The sequence below is a fragment of the Pelobates fuscus genome, chromosome 3 (genome assembly GCF_036172605.1).
Source record: "Pelobates fuscus isolate aPelFus1 chromosome 3, aPelFus1.pri, whole genome shotgun sequence".
Taxonomy (NCBI): domain Eukaryota; kingdom Metazoa; phylum Chordata; class Amphibia; order Anura; family Pelobatidae; genus Pelobates; species Pelobates fuscus.
The window spans coordinates 124,771,477-124,794,319 of NC_086319.1; the positions used below are offsets into that span (position 1 = coordinate 124,771,477).

A 22,843-nucleotide genomic window follows, 5' to 3' on the forward strand; every position below is an offset into this window, starting at 1 on the left:
CACCTACAGCCAGGCCGCACAGAAGCGCCACCATGGACACGAGGGCCCTGTCTACCCCGATGGCGTTAGGTGTGGCGGTGGATATGGCCCAGGGGACCGTGGTACCTGACAATGTCCGCCAAGGTTGACACTGGCCCGCTGGGTGCACCTACTGCCCTATGTCTCTGTGGCACACGCGCCCACGCATGCTGCAACTGCCCACCGCTTATGTGCCAGCGCATGCTATAACTATCCACGGCGCTGCATATCATCCGCACGCACAGGTCACAACTACCCCCCCCCCCCGCGCTGCACACCACTGTTTCTGCGCCCGCCATCACTAAAACGGCTCACCGCAGTGCAGGCACCACGGCATAAATGCCCACACCTGCCACAATTGTCTACTGCATTACATTGACCGCTGTAAATGTGCCGGCTGGTGTATAGCCCCATATGCACGCTCGCGCATGCTCAAATTGCCCATTGCATTGTATAGCACATGAGATGTTTTTTCCTAGGAGCTGTTCGCAGGTCCCCCTACTTGTGGGGCTCCCTTTTTGACATGCCCCCCTAGTACCCTGCATTGCTTTATATCTGTACAATATGGTGTTCGCGCCTGCTACTGTTAGACTTGTATACTGCACTACATGAACCAATGTGTATATATTGTGTATTTATGTGAATGTGTATATATATGTGTAGACCTGCCAGGCAGGCTAACGGTACTCCTTGGTGCACATGCCACACTGCGTACACACCCGTACACGCTACTAGCACCATGGGACTGGGTACAACACAAGATATGCCCCTGCATGTCCCACACCTGGCTACTACTTATACCTCAGGTTCGGCGCACGTGCAAGTCCCCAGGGTATAGGGGTTCGCATGCAACATTGGGATAGGTGCCAGACCTCGCTACACCAGGGTACAGTTCTATATGCAATATAGTATGAGCATCTGCGTACACAACCCAGAGACCTGCTGCAACCAGAGCGATGCAACCCACCACCACACAGAAGGGGGAACCCACAAGGGGGTCCGTTAACCGGGATACCCTTCGGGGACACACAGGCTTCCCATACCACTTCCAGGGACGGAGGAATGGCACCACGGGACTACGCTGATGCTCAGAGGGGGAATGGGTTGGGGGAGGGGGGATCCACCAATATCCTAACCACCCGCACTGTAGAAAGGAGGTCACACCCTAGGTAGGCTAGTGCATCTTCCCTTCAGATAGGACAACGTCGGGACCCGGGGGCGAGTCCCTGCAGACACACAACAGGTTACAGTTACAGCCGGAACCCGGCCATACCCTGGGAAACTCGCCCCGGGGGCGCGACAGCAATTTTCACAGGTTTAAGTTACACCCGTTGGTGTTTGTTTTGATACACAACCGCCGCTGTTGGCGAGTTGACAAGGCGCCTTCCACTCCCCGTGAGGTCGGTGTCTACTGTATAGGGGGGCCATCCCCCACTCCGGTCTCCGGGCCGGGGGATCTCTACCCCCCTGACACCGGTGCCTCTGCTCCACTGCGCGGAGATATCCGCTCCCCTGCTCAGCCCTGCGTCCCCCGGACCGGGCTCTACCTACCTAGACCATCACCCGCCCTCACTGACCGGGGCGACTTAGACACCCGTGGGACTTGACATTATGGCGACACCCGCACCCAAATACGCACCGGCCCCACTCACCTTCTTATCCCTAAACGCAAAGGGCTTAAACTCCCTCGAAAAGAGGTCACACGCTCTACACCTCTGTCGGAAAACCAGAGCCCATGTGGTCTACCTCCAAGAAACCCACTTTAAAACCAACGCCGCCCCGAAACTCTGCAACCATATATACACCCAAGGCTTCTACAGCAATAACCCGGAGGGGAAATCTAGGGGGACGGCAATACTCCTACACAAATCCATACCCTTCGTAGCTGACTCGACCATGACTGATAACTGGGGCAGATACGTATTCGTTAGGGGCAAAATCCTGGACGAAACCTACACCTTTGCCAACATCTACGCCCCAAACACGCGACAGGACAGATTCCTCCGGGACGTACTCCGGGCCCTTCACGATTTCACGACGGGCTGTCTGGTCCTGGGTGGGGACTTCAACATCGCTCTACACCCGACGATGGACGCATCCAGGGGCCACTCATCGACACCCCCCCCCACACTGCTTAAAATTCGTAAACTTCTCCACCAGTACAGGCTTACAGATTGTTGGAGGGCGACACACCCGACAGCCAGGGACTACACCTTCTATTCGACCCCGAATGACTGCTACACACGCATCGACTACTTCTTTCTGCCATACTACTATCTACCCAGACTGCGGGACGCTGCCATAGGGGGGACAATGTGGTCCGACCACGCACCACTCACGATCCAACTCACATCGCCACTACACAAACCCAAAACCACGACATGGCGGCTCCACGAAAACCTCCTATCCAACCCACAGGTGGCCCAAGACGTACAACAAGCCCTGACAAACTACTTCGCCGAGAACCTACCACAGGACACATCCCCCCTCTTGACTTGGGAGGCCCACAAGTGTGTGATGAGAGGAATTCTCATCTCACACTCCTCTGCCCTGAAGAAGGCACGGGACCACACGATCCAAGAACTAACTGCCAGGATAGGGACCCTAACACAGGCCCACAAGCAAACACTAGACGACACACTTCTCGGGGAACTTACAGCAGCCCGTGAAGAACTAGCACGGACCCTGCGACAATCGTACACTAGGGCTCTCCAGCGCACTAAATCGTTCTTCTACACAGAGGGAGATAAGTGCGGCAGGTTGTTGGCCAGAATGATTAACAAAAAACGCTCCACGACATATATTGCACGCATGCGCGACGCCGCAGGCCAACTACACCACATGCCAGATCAAATCGCCACAGCCGTAACCCGCTTCTACACGGAACTTTACGCGATCCCCCCCCACACCCCTCTGGCGGACCCTAACGTGGGAACGACCCGCATGAACGCATACCTCTCTAAATACACTAAATCTAAACTCTCCACAGACGCAGCGGAGGCTCTGGAAGCGCCCCTGACAGAAGGGGAACTGGCCCTAGCCATTAAATCCTCAAAGACCGGCACAAGCCCAGGCCCTGACGGCCTCCCCCTCAAATACTATAAAACCTTCCTGGCCACATTGTCCCCCCAATTTATCTCGGCCTTCAACTCTATAACAGAGGGAAATACTATCCCCCAGCAAACACTAGCGGCCAATATTGTCCTGCTGCCAAAGGAGGGGGGAGATACCGAACGGTGCACGGGCTACCGACCGATATCGTTACTTAACTGCGACCTACGCCTATTTGCCAAAATACTAGCTACAAGGTTGAACCCACACATACCAGACTTAATCTCACCTGACCAAGTGGGATTCGTCCCCCACAGGGAAGCCCGGGACAACACGGTCCGGGCCCTCTCCCTGATCCACCACACACAGCGCACCTCGGAGAGCCTTCTCCTCCTCTCTACGGACGCGGAGAAGGCCTTCGACAGGGTGGCGTGGGACTACCTGTTCTCGGTACTGGAGCATGTTGGCATGGGGACCCACATGCGCCAGTGGATAGAGGCCCTCTACTCGTCCCCCACGGCCAGGGTGTGCATAAATGGGGTCTATACAGACGCATTCCCGGTCAGGAATGGCACCAGGCAGGGCTGCCCTCTGTCGCCGCTTTTGTTCATCCTGGCCTTGGAGCCCTTCCTACAAGCGGTAAGGGACAACCCAGATATCTCGGGGGTGGCGGTGGAGGCAGACCACCACAAAATCGCAGCATATGCGGATGATATGCTATTTTTTATAACAAACCCAGAAATCTCCCTCCCAAACCTCATGGCAGAGTTTAAGACATACGGCCACATCGCCAACCTCAAGATCAATTACGCTAAATCCTCTATTCTTAACATTGGCTTCCCCCAGAAGAGGGCAGACCAAATCCGACGAAATTTCCCCTTCCAATGGCAGGACACCGCTATTAAATACCTGGGGGTGAAGCTCACGGACGACCTATCCAAACTCTACCATATGAACTTCACCCCACTGATGGCAACATTACGGAAGAACCTGACAGAATGGGCCACACCTCACTTCTCCTGGCTCGGCAGGGTGGCCATTGCCAAAATGAACATCCTCCCACGGGTACTTTACCTATTCCAGACACTGCCACTTCAACTCCCTACCACCTTCTTCTCCGCACTCCGCACCCTCCTCATTAAATTTATCTGGAAGGGTACCAAACCCAGACTCAAGTATACACAACTCACACTCCCCAAAACAGCAGGAGGCCTGGCCGTTCCTGATTTTAAACTATATTACCAAGCATGCCACATGCAACGGGCCCTGGAATGGGCAAAAGAGGGAATTAGCAAACCCTGGAAGGCCATCGAAACACACCACGCAGGCAGGCCCCTTTCAGCCCTCCTGTGGCTGGACCCATCGATTGGTAGGCGGCTAGTTCGCCAACAGCCCTTCACCACCGCCACCCTAACCGTATGGCACTCACAAGCGAGGAAACTACGCCTCTCCTCCTTCCCGTCCCCGCTACTACCTCTGGCGTACAATCCGGAGTTCGAACCGGGGGTAAGACCGGGGAGCCTCCGCTGCGTCCTCCCTCAAACCATACCCAGACTCCGAGACATGACCGCCAATGGGAAAATTGTGTCCCTACAGACGCTCACGGGCACACCCACCCAGCCTTTCATGACAACATTTAGATACACCCAAATTAGGAACTACATCACCGTTATACCACAACATCCCGACATATATAGGGACCTCACGCCATTCGAACAGCTATGCCAAGACCCGGAGCCCATGCCCCATAGTATTTCGTACCTCTACTCCATGCTACAACGGCAACAGGGACACCCCCCACCTCCCTTCATGTCCAAATGGGAGACTGCCGTAGGGGAAACACTTACCGAGACCCAGTGGCACAAGATCTGCGACCTAGTGCACCATTGCGCAATCGCTAGCAAAACCCAGGAAACGGCCTATAAGGTTCTCACACAATGGTACCTGACCCCAGAACGCTTACAGAGAATGCATTTGGACGCGGACGGCCTCTGCTGGAGGTGCAAGAGAGGGGAAGGATCCTTTCTTCACATATGGTGGGAATGCCCACTCATAGTACCGTTCTGGGAGAAAATAGCTGCCATGGTGGCCATGTTCACGGACAAGGTCCCACCCTTCCAGCCCGCCCCATACCTCCTACACCACACGACAACCCCCACATCACGTTACAAACGCTCCCTGACCATCCGAATTCTTAATGTCGCAAAACACCTAATACCTTTGTACTGGAAAAAAGACACAACCCCAACACTCTCCCTATGGTTTACCAGAATGGAGGAGTTACGAGTCACAGAGGAGATCTGGTATTCAGCCCAAGACCGAACGCAGACATACTTAGACACATGGACACCATGGTTGGCACGGGTGGGTACAGAGGCATTCCGGACTATGCACTTGACCATGGGGGGAGGAACAGACAATCCCCAGGAGAGGACGCTGGGAGACTAGCGGGACGATCCACACCTGGCCCAAACCGTGATGCCTCACTCCCGCCCCACGTCAAAAGGGGGTGGGGCGCTGTCCGGGGGACCCGAGGGGCGGTGCCTGGGCCGACCCCGCGGGGGTGTGCGGGGAAGGCTACGGCGCCTGCTGGGGTGCGACCACATGCGGAGCCCGGGGCGGCCTGCAGCCCCGCTAGCGAGGGGGGTGGAAGTGCGCCAGTTTTGTGAGCTATAGAGCTAATGAGTTTGGAAGGAGTCGTAGGATACCCCTTAGGTTATCCCCATCAGCACAACCTACACCGCTGGGCAGAACCGAACCATACTAAGGTAGGGGGCCAACACCCCACAACACTGCCATCCAGGACCATAGACACAGGGTCACTGGAGGGCTGCACGTCCTGAAGGGACCCTATACAACAGATGGCCACATGCCTCACTACTGCCTAGAGGCTACAGGGTGGGCAGGGGGAATAGACAAACAAAACACAACAGTGGGGCATGCAAAACCACCCAACGTAGAAATGGTGCATATTGAATATAACAGAGTACGAAACACCACCGGGTAACACCGGACCTGCGAGTCCATAATACACATGCTATTTACTCAAGAAAGCGACCTGCGAGTCGCCCAGACACGTACGACATCATATGCCTTCCGATGTATAAGCTTTTGTGAATGACCAGAGGGACCTGGGAGTCCACGTTTCTCTTTTACATGTTGCAAAACCAACAAAAACGAAAGGTTCAATAAGAAGATATTTACAAAAAAAAAAAAAAAAAGAGTACTAAACACCATGTAACACCGGACCTGCGAGTCCACAATACACATACTATTTACTCATGAAAGCGACCTGCGAGTCGCCCAGACACGTACGTCATGACATGCCTTACAATGTATAAGCTTCTGTGAATGACCAGAGGGACCTGCGAGTCCACGTTTCTCTCTTCCATGTTGCAAGTCCAACAAAAACGAAAAGTTTAATAAAAAGATATTTACAAAAAAAAATATATATATATATATATAATTAACGTAATTCTAAGTGTATTTTAATATTAATATATATAATTATAATTATATATATATATATATATATATATATAAAAATTTTAAAATGTACTTAGAATAATGGTTTATGTATGTGTATCTGCATATAAAAGTACATATATATATATATATATATATATATATATATATGATCCAAGTACTTTTATTTATTTTATTAAACTTTTGATTAAGTTTTATTAACTTTTTAAACTTTTTTGCATGCATTAGGGGGACACCCTGAGAGCTCTGGCAGTCGCTCTGCAGGCATTGCATAGGCTGGCTATTCCAGCCATGTGATCACGAGGACCCTGCAATCCTATGGCCGGGGAGAGACGGATTGGGCAGTGGGGGTCTGCCTGAGCTCCCAAGCAGACTCCAGGATCGCAACCAAGGCCGGACTGGCCCACCGGGATACCGGGAAATTTCCCGGTGGGCCGTCGGCACCTGGGGCCGGGGAGACATGTGGGTGTCCTGCGGCCGCATGGAGAGCTTGGATGGCGGCCGCAGGGGAAGCTCTTCTTGCGGCCCCTGGGGCAGCAGGCTGTTCTGTCTCTGCTTTCCCCTCTCTTGCGCGCTAGAAAGAGACCAGGGCCGGAATATGACATCATATTCCGGCCCCGGTCTCATTAAGCTGCACGCGAGGGAGGGGAAGCAGAGACAGAACAGCCTGCTCCCCCAGCGGCCGCAAGAGGAGCTTCCCCTGCGGCCGCCATCCAAGCTCTCCATGAGGCCGCAGGACACCTATCAGTCTGCCCACCCACACAGGTAGCAACAAGTATGTATGTCAGTGGGAGTGTGTGTGTGTCATGCTGTTTGTGTGTCTGTCTGTGTCATGCTGTGTGTGTCTGTCTGTGTCATGCTGTGTGTGTCTGTCTGTGTCATGGTGTGTGTGTCTGTCTGTGTCATGGTGTGTGTGTCTGTCTGTGTCATGCTGTGTGTCTCTGTCTGTCATGGTGTGTGTGTGTGTGTGTGTGTCTGTCTGTCATGGAGTGTGTGTCTGTCTGTGTCATGGTGTGTGTCTGTGTCATGGTGTGTGTGTCTGTGTCATGGTGTGTCTGTGTCATGGTGTGTCTGTATCATGGTGTGTGTGTGTCTGTCTGTGTCACGGTGTGTGTGTGATTGTCTGTCATGGTGTGTGTGTGTCTGTGTCATGGTCTGTGTCATGGTGTGTCTGTCATGGTGTGTGTGTGTCAGTCGTGGTGTGTGTGTCTGTGTCAGTCGTGGTGTCTGTGTGTGTCAATTGTGGTGTCTGTGTGTGTCAGTCGTGGTGTCTGTGTGTCTTTTTAAAAATAGTGTTTTACTGACCTTTTTTTTCCCCAGCGTCATGCTGGTCTCTGCCTCTATGACTGAGATCATCAAGCTTGATGATCTCAGCCAATCTGCACTGACACAGGAAGGGCCTCTAGTGACCGTCTGAGTGTCTGTTACTAGAGGTGTCACTAGGAAGCAATGTAAATACTGCCTTGTTATGACACTCACCGCCAGGGGAACGGAGCCGCCGTTTAGTAGATAATCACCTTTCTCCAGAAATGCAGTTTTAGTCCAACCGATCGTAAAACTCCCGAACGGAGCATACGAATGCGGCAACTCCCGATCAGCAATCCATCCGAAATCCTTCCACAGCTAGAAATAAACGAAAACGCTGTCCCAATAGTAAATCCCTCCACAAACGAGACAAAGCTCCGTCTTGAAGGTCAAACAGGAATGTGTTTAATGGGGGCTACCTGCCCGGTATTTATGCGTGTCTCCACAAGGTGGACCTTGTGGAAGACTGTAAAACATATTGGACAGTAGCCAATCGCAGTGGCTTCAATACAAGCCCTTCCCATTTTACCCATAAATCCTTCTTCTCTATCCCGGAGATAATTAGGAAGAAACCTAATTATCTCCAAGGATAAAGACCGTCGCCATTTTAAAACATAATAAGAAAATTACAATAAAATACATAAAGTCAGAAATACCGATTGCATATGGTTCGTGTAACGTATCCCCAGATAGCCTGGATCTGAGGGCATATTCCTACCGAATAGCGCTCAGATCCGATGTACATTGTTCAATCGCCATGGAGTCAAAGTCTCTCACAAGTCCTTCGGTATACGAATGACTCCATGGGACGGTACCTGGGTAAAGTCCATACGAATGATAGAAACTCCCGAACTGACCGGTGTTCGTACGCCTCAACGAAATAGAAGGTGGGCGGCAGCCTCCAGCGGTGTTCGGCAGATAAAGTATCCGTTTTTAGTTCCATAGGTTTTGCACCGAACACCGCTGATTCTCCTCGTGTCCAAAATGGCCGCCGCCTCGTGGTCGGCATATGAACGACGACCACCCGTACGAATGGAATGGAGAGGTGTCTGCGGTTAACCGCAATGTTCTAATTGTGGTCAAGGTGTTAACAAGCAGCACACTCCTCTCCTGGGTGGCCGTTTGTTTGGTAGTTTCAATCGGTACTAGGGAAAACAGACGAACAAGGGCATATGGACAGGAAAACCATGAAATCAAGGCAAACAGACGAACCAGCAATATAAGTCTATACAGATGGGTTCGTCACATGCCTTTTCTCTGAAAAGTCAGTGTTTACATTCAAAAGCCTGCAGGGACAGGCTATAGACACCAGAACCACTACATTAAGCTGTGTGTGTGTGTGTGCGCCTGCTAGTGAGTGAGCTTGCATGTGTGTGTGTGCCTGCTAGTGAGTGAGCTTGTGTTTTTATGTCAATGAGCTTATGTATATCAGTGAGATTGTTTGTCTATGAGGCTGTGTATCAATGAGCTTGTTTGTGTCAGTGAGATTGTCTGTCTGTTTCTGCATGTGAGTATGCTTACTGTATAATTAAATGTTTTACTCTGAAAGGATCAATATTTTATATTAGAAAAAGCAATATATATATATATATATATATATATATATATATATTACTCAATCATCTGGGGTGGCAAGACATAGCCCTACATATTACATGCGACAATATATGGCGCAATGACTTATGGGGCTGGCATAGATTTTTTTCCAGGGCTGCTTTGTATCCCCAGTCCGGCCCTGATCGCAACCGCCGGCGTGGGATCGGCAGGTTCCTGGTAAGGCCCCTGGACAGCGTGGACGTTCTATGCCACCCCAAAAAGGATGGAATAGAACGCCCGCCATCCTTAAGGGGTTAAACAGACTACTCACTAACTTACCTATGATATTTTAGGTTATTTATTTGTGCAATGCTCTGCTGTACACGTGAATGAGAATCCAAATATCCTTATTCATTCCTACACAATAATAGCACAGTTCCCAAAAACATTCAGTCATGCAGTCTTAATTTGTATAATAATATTTTTATGTAATATCTTTTAGTATTTTGATAAATGTGCACTAATTCTGAAACCTGAGGCATTCATTAAGATGAAGTGCAGCATTCAACATCAACACATGATGTAGTGTCAGGAATGAATGGTAATATTTAACGCTTCCATTATGCCCAACCTCAAGTTAAAAATTATACTGTTTGGCTGTTTTGGCAAAGTTACTACATGCTGACCCTTCTGTGTTCTGTACAGAATAATTCTCAGGCAGAATAATTCTGAACAAAAGGTTTGCATTAAATGTAATGAAGCAAGTGAAAAAATCAATAAACTGGGAAGAGAGCGGCTGTCATAAAAATGATGTAAATTCAAGAGTTCACAATGGTTATGAGCCTGTTTAAAACAGTAATTAAAACCACCACCATTTCTTCAATGATAAAAGCCTTTTTTGACAATCACAAATGCGTACTCAAGAAGATTACTGAGTCTGAACGTATGTTCCAAGAATTACAAAAGGAGTTGTGGGAATCATATTATGAAGCTATATAGAGCTCACAGGCAGGGTCCTCTACCTGTTATATCGGTCTGTTCTTATTGTGTTTGACTTTTCCCAAATGCACAGCGCTGCGGGATTTGTTGGCACTTTATAAGTGCTAGTAATTAATAAATAAATAATATGAGATGAAAAGTACTTTTTCTCTTTAGTTAAAATACCAATATTTGCTTCTTATCAGCTGGATAGAAAACCCTTTCTTTAATCGCACATTTAGTTTGGAAAATAAAAAGCACTAATTATGGTATTTAGAGAAAGATTTATAAAATAGTGACACATATAGTTATTAGTTATGCTATTAATGAATGTAATGTGATTTTGTGTAATAAACAATACTTAAAACTTATAAAAGTCATTTTACGCAGGATGGAATAATCTGTGAAACAAGGGAAGTTGTAATGGCATGTTGCAGGGAAGAAGCCACTTAAAGAATATAGCCGTCATTAGGTCCCCCCACCCAGTCACCACCAGCATCGACTTTTACCATCTTGCGCCCATGGATCTTCTCCTGTACTGCAAGGAAGCGAGGCCAACTGAATAGCAAGCTATGCATATCCAGCTGGACTTAAAGTCTGGGTTATTGGTATCTAATAAGACAGGCACTCATAACATCAATAAGGGGGGGGGGGGGTCTTACTATTTGGAAAAGCACTTACCAATCAGGTCAAGACCTTCTCTAGACGGAAGATTACCATATAGCATGTCTCCAGCCATAAGCTGAAGACCAGGAGATGGCTGTGTCAAAGAGGGAGAATATGTCTCCAGCCATAAGCTGACAACTAGGAGATGGACTTGTGTCAAGGACGGAGTGATAATTTTAATTATATCTATCTTCAACTCTCCCCCAATGTACCACTATGCAAGTAGAAATGCATACGTTAACATGGTATTTTTATGCAACAGATAGATATTTAGAGTTCTAAAAGCTGCTGGGTCAAAGACAAAATAGTTTTCACCCTTATTTTTGCGTTAAACTTTCTTCTTTACAGAGTCAATGTAAGAATCCTGTTTGTTGTTCTGTATTCAGAATATATATGTAAGCTTTTTTGTAAATTCCAATCAGATTCACTATTTGCTCATAAAAGAAAAAGATCATCGACCCCACTGTTTACTGATTTGCAATATTTTATTTACGGCTCCTCAGTTCCTGGGTAGATAGCAAAGATCTCTCAGCCTTTATTCAACTGACATTTTTCTTTGGGAAAAGCGACCAGTGCGATGTTCTCTGGATTGAAATTCATTTCTTAGGGTCAAGAGGTGTGATTCTAGTGAATTGTTGTTGAAAGAATATCTAATGTTTGGCCATGCATGCAGCAAGGACAGGAGTTGCATACTAAATATCACTCTCAGAAAACATTCACTACCATTAACAGTGATCTTACACACAGAGGGAATATCTAACTAGAAATATAGATGTTTAAAATCACGTCAATGGCACGATAAATAAAAGTAAAAAATTTTAACTATAAAAAAACAAACAGTGGACATATTGTAAAACTGTATGTTTTACCGTACAGAAAAAAATATTTTAAAAAAGTTATTTAACTAATCACTAGTATATGTTCCACAGATTGTGAAACTGAAAAGAAAAAAAAAATCTAATAATCGTTTAATTTAAACGCTCTTTGCCTTTCACTTAACAGAATCAGTAAGCAATAATGTTGGTTTGTGAGCTGAAACAAAATATACTTGTTATATTGATTGAAAGTGACCAAATGCTCTTATCCAATTCATCTTCAGTAATGCCTTCTTTGTTTCTTTACAAAGATGAATCAATAAGGTGTATATTAGCACTCAAGACGAACGCTATAACAAACGTTAAAATTGCCACACTTGGATGTTTTATATTTCATGGTGGTTATTCTCTTTATTTAATTTTCAATGGTATCCTATATACTGCAATGTTATTTGTATGGGGAAAAATGGCATAATTTCAACCATGGGACACAATATTAACAAATAAAATTTACAGAAAACAACTATTGCGTGCATTATTTTGGGCTGCAACGTGCATTTTTTATGATGAAAAAAACATAAAGGGTGTACACAGAGATTTTATTTATCAATTCTTCCTTCATTTTTTTAAATTAAAGATTTACTGTATATCAGAGATTATTTATGTCTAGATGTCTTATTTATATAGAGCTTATATAAAATTTGGGTAAAAGCGCAATGAGGAATATTTTGGGTATTCAAATTATTTTAAAAATATCTGAATGCTTATATAAAATACATACATTTGTATAGCTTACTACCATGCATCCATCTGTATTAGCTTTTCCATCCTGCAAACATGCTGTGTAATATCCCCTCAATCTAGCTCTGTTTTACTGTCAAAGTAATAATACCAAAAATATACATATTGAGCTAGAATATTGTATTTTTCACTGTTCAGTACTTCACAACAATAACACACGTTTGCAGCGTCTGCGTAAAATGATAGACAGACAAAACATATTAGTATTTCTGAGTGCCATGTTAAACATATGCTTTCTGGATATTTCCCTAATTAATGTTTTAAATTACCCGTGTCAAATTCCTTTTGTTAAAGTCCATATATACATTACAGATGAATGAAAGAAAGAAAGAAAGAAAGAAAGAACGAAAGAAAGAAAGGAATAGACAATAAGGAAGAAGGAAAGCAAAGAGAGAAATATGAAAAGAATGGAGCATCCAGACGATGAGTTTACTTTGTTCTGAAAGTGTTCTAAAACACCTCTTGTCAGCTGTATAGAGATATATACATGATGCTGATTTATTTCATTTTGGCTATCCACTGGTTCAGGCTGGGGGCCTCTGTCTGTCTGTTTCCAGAAAACAGGGAACTAAACTCTAGATGCATTTAAAAAATGTTTAGTCAGGGATTTATTAGACGTAGATATAGGGATTTGAGCGTAATTAAAGGAGCACTATAGTGACAGGAAAACAAACTTGTTTTCCTGGCACTATGTAGTCCTTAGGTCCCCCCCCCCCCCCCACCCTCGTGGCCCCCCTCCCGCTGGGCTGATTGGGTTAAAACTCCTTCAGCCACTTACCTTTCTCCAGCACCGGGCTCCCTCGGCGCTGGGGAACTTTCCTCCTCTTGCCGGCGTCAGCGCTTTATGAACATGTGCGGCAAGAGCCGCGCACACATTTAAACCGCCCATCGGGTAGCATTACTCAATGCTTTCCTATGGACGTCAGCGTCTTCTCACTGATTTTCACAGTGAGAGTCGCGGAAGCGGCCTCCAGTGGCTGTCAGAGAGACAGCCAATAGAGGATAGCAGTTTTTCTGAAACTGCTATGTTTTCAGCTGCAGGCTTAAAACTAGAGAAACCTGGCACCCAGACCACTTCATTGAGCTGAAGTGGTCTGGATGCCTATAGTGGTCCTTTAACTAACATAGCAGTGAGATTAAAAAGCAACCCACACCCCAACAAGGGAATTGATGGTCTCAAATGATTTAATCAAAATGCATTCCCACCAGATATGAAGCACCATGCCAGCTTCTCATCCACATTTCCAACACTAGTTGGAAACATTGGTGGGGGGGAGCGGAGGAGGAGGTGAGTTGTGCGGTACTGAAACATTAGTTTGTAGTTTGTTTCCTGAATAGTGGAACTAATCGAGGAGTGATGGAGAAGGATAACCATCTTGGACCCTTGTTCCTTAGAGAAACCTCCAAGTCATCTTCCCACCTTTTTGTTAGAATTTTTTTTTAAAATAGCAACTCAACCTATGTCTTTTTTGAAACTTATGATAAAAAAGGCACACAACTTTGCAATTCAACTCAGAGATCTTGTTACTGTAAGTGATAATGTGCATAGTCAGTGTATTTCAACTTGATTCATTACTTACTGCAAAATACAACATGAATTGTATATACTAATGTGCAGCATGACATAGTGCTTTTGTTTTAAAATCTATAACTATTTAATCCATTGCATTATTGTCATCCACCATGCTTTAAAACCAGACACGGCTGATACAATGTATATTGTAGCGGAGTAGAAGTATTAACTGCAATATGTCCGCTGGTAGACTTGATCAGCATTCAAGAGAAACGTAGCGTGGCAATCCCATCCCAATTCCCCAACAACTGCACGATACACAGCTTTGGGAGTTAACTGTTTTTTATTGAGCCACAGCTGGCTTTTATACATTTCCCCATGCAAGGGATTTCTTTAATTGCATTCCAGGGGCTTTCTTCTGGTGGACCTTGTTGGGGACAGGGAACAAAGACACATTTCCCATGATCCCTTTCTGTACTTGGAAGATAATTGCGTAAGGAAAATTAATTAATTAGATTATCTCCCAAGTACAGAAAATTAAACAATATCTTAAATCATCAAACTCCCATAATCTGAATCAGAACTCCAAGACACTTCACCGAATAGCAGGGATCTGAGTGCCCAATCTGTTGAAATACCGCTCAGACCCGTTCGGTATAACAGGAACACCATTCAAGTGAAGTTTAGACCGGTCAGCCACGAGGCGAAGCACCAAAACAGTTCCATGCGGTTGAATGCTTTGACCGGTCTTCTTTCGGGAGTTCTCACGATTTAAATAATGCATATAAGTGTTCATGAACTGGGTAGTCGTGTGCCTGATGTTCGTTCGCTCAATTCAGTGGAATTCAACTTTATCTAGACGAAAGGAAACAAACGTACGAACAAGATGGAAGTTCAGCTGTGTTTGCGAGGTCAAGTGTCCGATTATAGTTCCACGCACTCGACGACCAAACACTGATGGGCGTTCATGCGCAAAGATGGTCATACGAACAGCGACCACCCATCCGACCATATAGAACCTTGCAGTTTTAAGGTGTTACAATACTTAATTGGAGGCACACGACTCCTCTGGGTGGTCTCCCCGTTCGGTGGTTGGTTTGACTGACGAACAATATGTCCATATTCTGTTCGGGAAATCCAAATAGTCGAACCAACTCAGTCTCCTATACAAATAAGTGGCTAGTTTTGCCACATATATAATTTATACTCGACTACAACTCCCAGAACTGTCAACCAGTCTTAGAGAATTATGCAACCAGTAGTCCGAAGACTATTGGAGGGCAGCAGCTGCATATACTTTGCTAGATGTGATACAACGGCAGTCTTTCTCAAGTAGAGACTGTGATGAAGGTTACAACGCATGCTATGTTTTCCCCATATAAGTTTTCAATGAAAGTGCCACTATATTATCTATGACCAACAAACTTAAGTTCACTTCTTAACCTACTAATTAATAACCATGTATACAAAAATAGTAATTTAACGCCTTTAGTGTCAGGATCTTAAGGAGTTAGGTTTCATGAAGACACATTAAAAAACATGTTGATAATCTCATAGACAAACACCCCTCTTCATTGCCATCTATCACGTCTCTGTGATATTTATATGTAAATATCCAAAGTTAATGAACATCATCAATGAGTTAGATATTTTTGGCCAAGCTAAAGATCCATTCTAGATCATTCATTATGCATTGTATTTAATTAAAGTCCTTCAATCTCCAATTTGCTGTACTTTGCAAGCAGTGTCCATCTTTATATTCAAATGAATAATTAACTGCTGTTAAGCAGCACTTGATTTTCTGAAAATCACATCTACTTTGCAGTAGCACTCAAGATGTGGAATTAGAACAGACAACCCTTGTCTTGGTTTAAAGCAATGATCATGGCACAAATTATAGCATCATCACTTTAATGATGAAAAACATTCCACGTAACCTATTTCTTAGTGCTCTCCTTCAATCAACATTACACAGCTTGAAATGTAAACATAAAAAGGGCTTCATTTGGAATTTTAGCTTTATTGATCTATTCCTTTAAGTACTTGAATTATTCCAAACATTTTTCCCATGCATTAAGCATGAGGCATTAATGTAATGTGGATTAGTGTATGATAAATAAGGAACACCATTAGTGAATTACAAAACCCTGCCACATTCCTACTGCTACAACCAAAATGTACAATAAAGTATAATATGACTTAAGTGCTGGTTATATTTAAAAGAAAACATATATTCAAAATAGTGTATTCTATCTATCTATCTATCTATCCACATATACAGAGAGATTGATAATTATAAGAGGATGCTATCACCCATCCATCCATCTACTTACCTACCTATCTACCTACGATTTACAATTTGCCCCACACCTTACTAATATAATTTATAATTTTGTAAACTAAGAAGGGGTTGGCCAAAACAAAACATTTATTCCATGGGCAGATGTTTTCCGTTTTATTCTGTAAATAGCATATCTTATATTTACATATAAATTAACTTACCATTACACATTTGCAGGGCTTGTGAAAAGTGAGATTGAAAATTACGATGAATGAGAACATTAGGCTAGTTTACCAAATGCACACTTTGACTAAGGCATCAATTTCATATTTTTTAATAAGCTCTTCAAATGATTTAATATTTTTGGATACAATTTTAAAATAATTTTCTCTAAAATGTTAAAATATACAACAACAAAAGATCATATAACAAAATATGAATATATCCACTGTGCCCCCTGCTCCCCCATCTACCACCACACTACCCCTGCTCCCCTACCTACCACTACACTGCCCCTGCTCACCTACCATCCTCCACTGTGCCACCTGCTCCCTCACCTACCACTACTGTGCCCCTGCTCCCCCACCCACCACCACTGTGCCCCCTGCTCCCCCCACCCACCACTACACTGCCCCTGCTTCCCCCATTTACCACTACACTGCCCTGCTTCCACCACCTACCACTACACTGCCCTGATTTTACCAGCTACCACTACACTACACCAGCTACCCCTTCTCTCTCACCTACCACCGCTGTGCCCCCTGCTCCACCAGCTACCACCACACTGCCCCTGCTTCCCCACCTACCACTGCTCCCCACACACAGCCAATAAACCCAGCACAAATATAACATACATCCAATACACACACATATCAAACACAGTTAATACAACCATTACAAATATTATACACAGCCAACACATAGCATACATATCACACACAGCCATCATGCCTGTCACACACAGACATCACACACACTACATAAAATTATTATGCAAGGTAACAACAGGGAAGGGGGAATTGATTTCATGTTTTTTAAATAATTATTAATTTTCTAAGTACATACATTATAAAAAAACAAAAAATGAAATTGTAGGTACACTAAAAAGTGGGATGGGGGTGTTAGTTAATGAAGACCAGGAAAAGGCAGAAATTTTAAATAACTATTTCTCCTCCGTATATATTAAGGAAGAGCCCATGGCAATAGATATGCAAATGATTGCTGCTATAAACATGCATACAAATTGTAATTGGCTAACTTAAGACAAGGTGCTGCAGCAACTAAAGAAAGATAATATAAACAAAGCTCCAGGGCCTGACAGTATTCATCCACTAGTACTTAAGGAACTAAGTGTAGAAATAAGTGAACCTCTGTTTTTAATCTTTCAAGATTCTTTTCTTTCAGGAAGTGTTCTAGAGGATTGGATGAAGGCAGATGTGGTTCCTATATTCAAAAAGGGTTCAAAATCCTTGCCTGGAAATTATAGACCTGTGAGCTTAACTTCTGTGGCTGGAAAAGTATTTGAAAGGTTATTAAGGGATAATATTCAAGAATTCCTTGAGCAGAATGTGGTTATCAGCAAAAATCAGCATGGTTTTATGAAGCACATGTCATGTCAAACTAACATGATTGCATTCTATTAAATGTAAGTAGAAGTATAGATCAGGGTGTTGCAAGGAATGTGATCTATTTGGATTTTGCCAAGACATTTGATACAGTCCCACACAACAGATTCATGTTCAAACTCAAAGAAATAGGTCTAGATGAAAATTCTTGTTCTTGGGTAGAACATTGGTTTTAAAAATAAAGTACAAAGAGTTGTCATTAATCGTAATTTTCAAGCTGGATAGAGGTGGTGTCATGATTACCAAGAGAACCCAAACACGCAGACAGATCACAGACACACAGAATTGCGATACTGGTCCTTAGAACGGATGGGCTATGCAAAAGAGATAGAGTAGTCAGGGTACAACCCGAGGTCAAGGATCACAGAAAACAGAGTAAATGAGAAATGAGCCGAAGTCAGTAACCAGAGAATGAACCAATAGACAAACGCGCTATTGGCTATGAAAGACCACAACAGGGCACTGAGGCAAGGAGGAGGTAAACCTATATACACACAGAGTGTGTCTGATGGGCTAACTTCCAATTAGTGTTAATTACAACACGTGGGTGGTGTCTTTTCCCTCTATTGTGATCAGTGAGGTCATCACTGTGTGCTGGGTCACATGACCGGGTCTAACACACATATAAGTAAGCTGTCTTGGAGCGTGCAGCGTCAGAAACACTGTCAGGCTGGGGAGCAGTTGCAGGGACTGCCACAAGCCGTGGACAGGAACCGTAAGACGCCGCTCGCGGTGATGGGGTAAGCAAGGAGCAAGCGAGCAGCATGGGGGCATGGGACCTGACAGGTGGCAAGTGATGTCCCTCAGGGTTCTGTTCTGGGACCTCTTCTATTTAACATGTTTTTAAATGATCTTGAAAAAAAGCATTGAAAGTTACGTTTCAGTGTTTGCAGATGACACAAAACTCTGTAAAGTAGTACAATGTGAGCAACATATTATTAATTTGATGCAGCGGGATTTAGATAGACTGGGGGACTGGGAACTCAAATGGCAGATGAAATTTAATGTTGAAAAATGCTAAATTATGCGCTTCGGTGTAAAGAATGCACAAGCAACTTATACCCTTAATGGAATCGACTTAGGGATAACAACACCCGAATAGGACTTTGGGAATTGTTATAGACAACAAAGTGCAGTTTCAATCAGCAGTGGCTAAGGCCAGTGGTATTGTCATGCATGAAAAAGGGCATTAATTCTTGGATGAGAATATTATTTTGCCTCTTTATAAATCACTGGTAAGACCACACCTTGAATATGCTGTGCAATTTTGGGCACCTGTTCTAAAGAAGGATATTATGGCACTAGAAAAAGTGCAGAGACGGGCTACAAAATTAATAAAAGGAATGGAACATTTCAGCTATGAAGAAAGGTTAACAAATGTAAACATCTTTAGTTCAGAAAAACATTGCCTGAGAGGGGATATTATAATATTATACAAATATATCCGGGGCCAATACAAACCATTGTGTGGAAATCTATTCACAAACCAGACTTTACATAGGACACGAGGTCATGCGTTTAGACTGGAAGAAAGAAGATTTCATCTAAGGCAAAGAAAAGGTATTATCAGAGTCCGTACAGACGTTCACACAGCAACTGGATGCACACTTGCAAAATTAGAATACTCAAGGATATCATTTTTCAGTGTAGGGTGTAATAGCTTCTTGATCCAATGAGTACTCTGACTGCCATTCTGGGGTCAAGAGGATTATTTCCTCCTAGTTTGTTGCAATATTGGAAGTGCTTCAAACTTTTTTTTTTTTGGCTTCTTGATCAACAGCAAAAAAACAAATGTGAGGAAGGCTGAACTTGATGGACGCAAGTCTCTTTTCAGCTATGTAACTTTGTAACTAAATATTATATACAAACACTACGCCTATTGACACACTATACATGGATGATGGGGGGAGTGGGGTGGGGGCACGCTGTGAAGATTTTTGCCTATAGGTTAACATAGGGTGTTTTCACTGCCTGCTTATTCAGAGATGCTCTGAAAATAGACAATACCCAGGGCTTTTAGCTGTAAAATGTAAACATATCCTGTGCTGAAGCCAATAGTTTTTTCCTTCATTATCAAGCAACTGTTAAAACTTTTATAGTGGTGCTTTCAGTGAACATAAGTGGAAAAACACATCGATTGTACTGAGTGTAATATTACACAAGTATTATTTATGTGGACCCGTCATAAGCCTATTTTATTGCTTTCTTGGTTATTAAAACACATAGAATTAGATGAATAAAAATCAAATATATTTAAAACATGTAATAAGGTCATATAGACCAATGGAAAAGACAGAACAAATATATTGTTACAAACTGTATAAAGACAGGTTAAATTAAAATAACTTTAAAGGGACACTATAGGCAGCCAGGCCACTTCAGCTCATTGATGTAGTCTGGGTGCAATGTCCCTGTCCCCCTTAGTCCTGAAAGTAAACCATTGCAGTTTTATAGAAACTAAGACTAAGACTGCATCTAGTGGCTGTCAATCAGGTAGCTACTAGAGACACCTCCTACTTGGTGTCTCTAGTAGCTCTGCACGAGGACATCCAGGGTGCGAGAAATCCCCATAGTAAAGCATAGCTGCAATCCCCCTCACCCCCACGGATGATGTCAGAGGAGGTGAAGCGCCGACCCAATGCTGAGGGAGATCAGCACTGAAATTGGGGGGGAGGGGGGGAGGGGGGGGAGAGGCAGGGCAGAATAGGGAACTATAATGTAAAAAATACAGATTTGTTTCCTTACACTATAGTATCCCTTTAATTATGCATATATTATAAACACACATACACTTAAAGTGGTTGTGAAACAAATGATTTTTTTCCTTCAGTTACTAACAATTGTTTTGTTTTTTTTCCATGAAACATTCTGTGAACATAATATTTCCAAGGCTACACTAACAGTTAGGGTGCATATTATTATTCTTGGATGAACTTATAGGGGCACTCTGGGTACCATTACAATGTTAATGCTTTTCAGAGACTTTGGCCTCATTAAGATACTGTATTTCTGAATGCTCAAATCTTTACACAAAAATATTACATGTTTTACAGAATGCTGCACCGTGAGGCTGCCTCCTTGTTCATGCCCCCTTTTGCCAGAAAGACATCCTCATCAAAAGTATGCACAACTGGCTGCAGACAGTCAGAGGAATTACAAACAGGTAGTGAATATTTTTCTCTGGGTGTCCTCTCCTCATAATTCATGTTGATTTGTAGTTTAGTTCATTCAGTGCCGTCAGTGGCTAAGCTGTGTTCATACAACTGATAAGGAAGTATTTTTCTGGAGTGAGGGGGTGTGGCTGAAGAGGCAGACTTATGGTGCAGCATTCTTCAAATGTCTATTTTTTCTGCAAACACTTGATTAATTTGAGCATGCAAAAAATACAGTATATTTATGTGTCCAAAACCTATCAAATGCATTAAAGCTGTATTATCATATGAGCAGGTCCTTTTAGATCTCTTCCATCAACAGTATTTTTGTCTAGTACTTGTTAAATAGTCTTCTTGTATAATTATAAAATGCTGCAGAAAATGTTGGAGATATGCCACATTGCGTTTGTAGCAAAAATACAATCATTATTAAAGTGCATGCATATTTACAATGTGGGGGAAATGGGACTAAGTATATTCTTGTGTAAATTTTGGTCTACAAAAATGTATGTTTCAAGTTAGACTATTTGCATGTAGTTAATGACTAAGTACTCCCTGATTTTAATGGATCTTATGCAACTCAATAAAAATTAAAGTTGTGCCCTCCAAATTCTGCTTCTAAGGCACTCAGATATTAAGTTACAGTGTTTTAATGACACTTACAGATTCTTAACATCAGTTATCCCACGAAAGGCTTTTCTTGGGAGTCCTTGTATCTGATTTTCACTGAGGTCTCTGAAACAAATAAACACAAGAGAAAAGAGTAAGCTATCACATTTTAGGTGAATCAAATGTTTCACTGTACATACAAAGTACACCCATAAATAAACTCTAAATCTACATTAAACAAATATAGACATTCTTGAAGGGATAGCATAGGTCCTAGTTTCTCAACCTGTGGTACCACGAGCAGGGGGTACTTCAAGAACTGGCTGTCTGGCCATCTAAGCATGCCCCACGAGAGGGTGAGTGAGTGTGTGTCAGAAAGTGTGTCAGAAAGTGTGTTTCAAATCAGTGAGTGTCAAGTCAGAGAGAGTGTGTGTCAGTCAGTGAGTGTGCCAAATCAGTAAGAGTGTGTGCAACTGTGTGTGTAAATATGTATCTGTGTTCTTTGTGTGTAAATGTGTGTGTCAGTGTCCTCTGTGTTTAACTATTATGTGTGTATTATATTTAATTTTGTGATGTTTATACTACATATTAATCATACATACATCTCCTTACATACACAATATTCATATATATTCTTTACTATCTTTAATTAGGATTGTTCTCCAGTATGTGATTAACATAAATCAATAGAAATGAACATAAATCAATAGAAATTACTTTCTTGAGGAAGGGATACTTGGGAATTTTAGACCTGCAGGTGTACTTCTGCATACTCAATTGAGAAACACTGGTCTCAGCAACACAATTATTACAGAAATATTAATGGTTATAAAGCAATCTCACAATTTTTTTCATTTTTTTGGATGTGGGTGCAATTTTTCTATTTTTATCAACACATTTTCAAGTGACACATGAGGCTCCCCTGGCATCTAAACCCAGATCCATCCGTTGCTGCCAAAATAGTGTGGATTTTCACATGGTGCCATCCTTCCACTTTTTTTATGTTT

The 22,843-nt window shown here is 43.6% G+C and overlaps 1 protein-coding gene across 2 annotated transcripts in view; it reads right to left on the reverse strand.

Annotated features, from left to right (window-relative positions):
* The window catches only part of SLIT3 (slit guidance ligand 3), a 658,792-nt gene that overhangs the window by 255,381 nt on the left and 380,568 nt on the right, over positions 1-22,843 (reverse strand). Inside the window, exon 5 of one of the 2 annotated variants that reach the window (XM_063447448.1) lies at positions 21,891-21,962. The exons of the other annotated variant lie outside the window; for it this stretch is intronic. Within the exon in view, the coding sequence (XP_063303518.1) occupies positions 21,891-21,962 (72 nt within the window). The remainder of the gene's footprint in view (positions 1-21,890; positions 21,963-22,843) is intronic. 2 annotated transcript variants of the gene reach the window in all.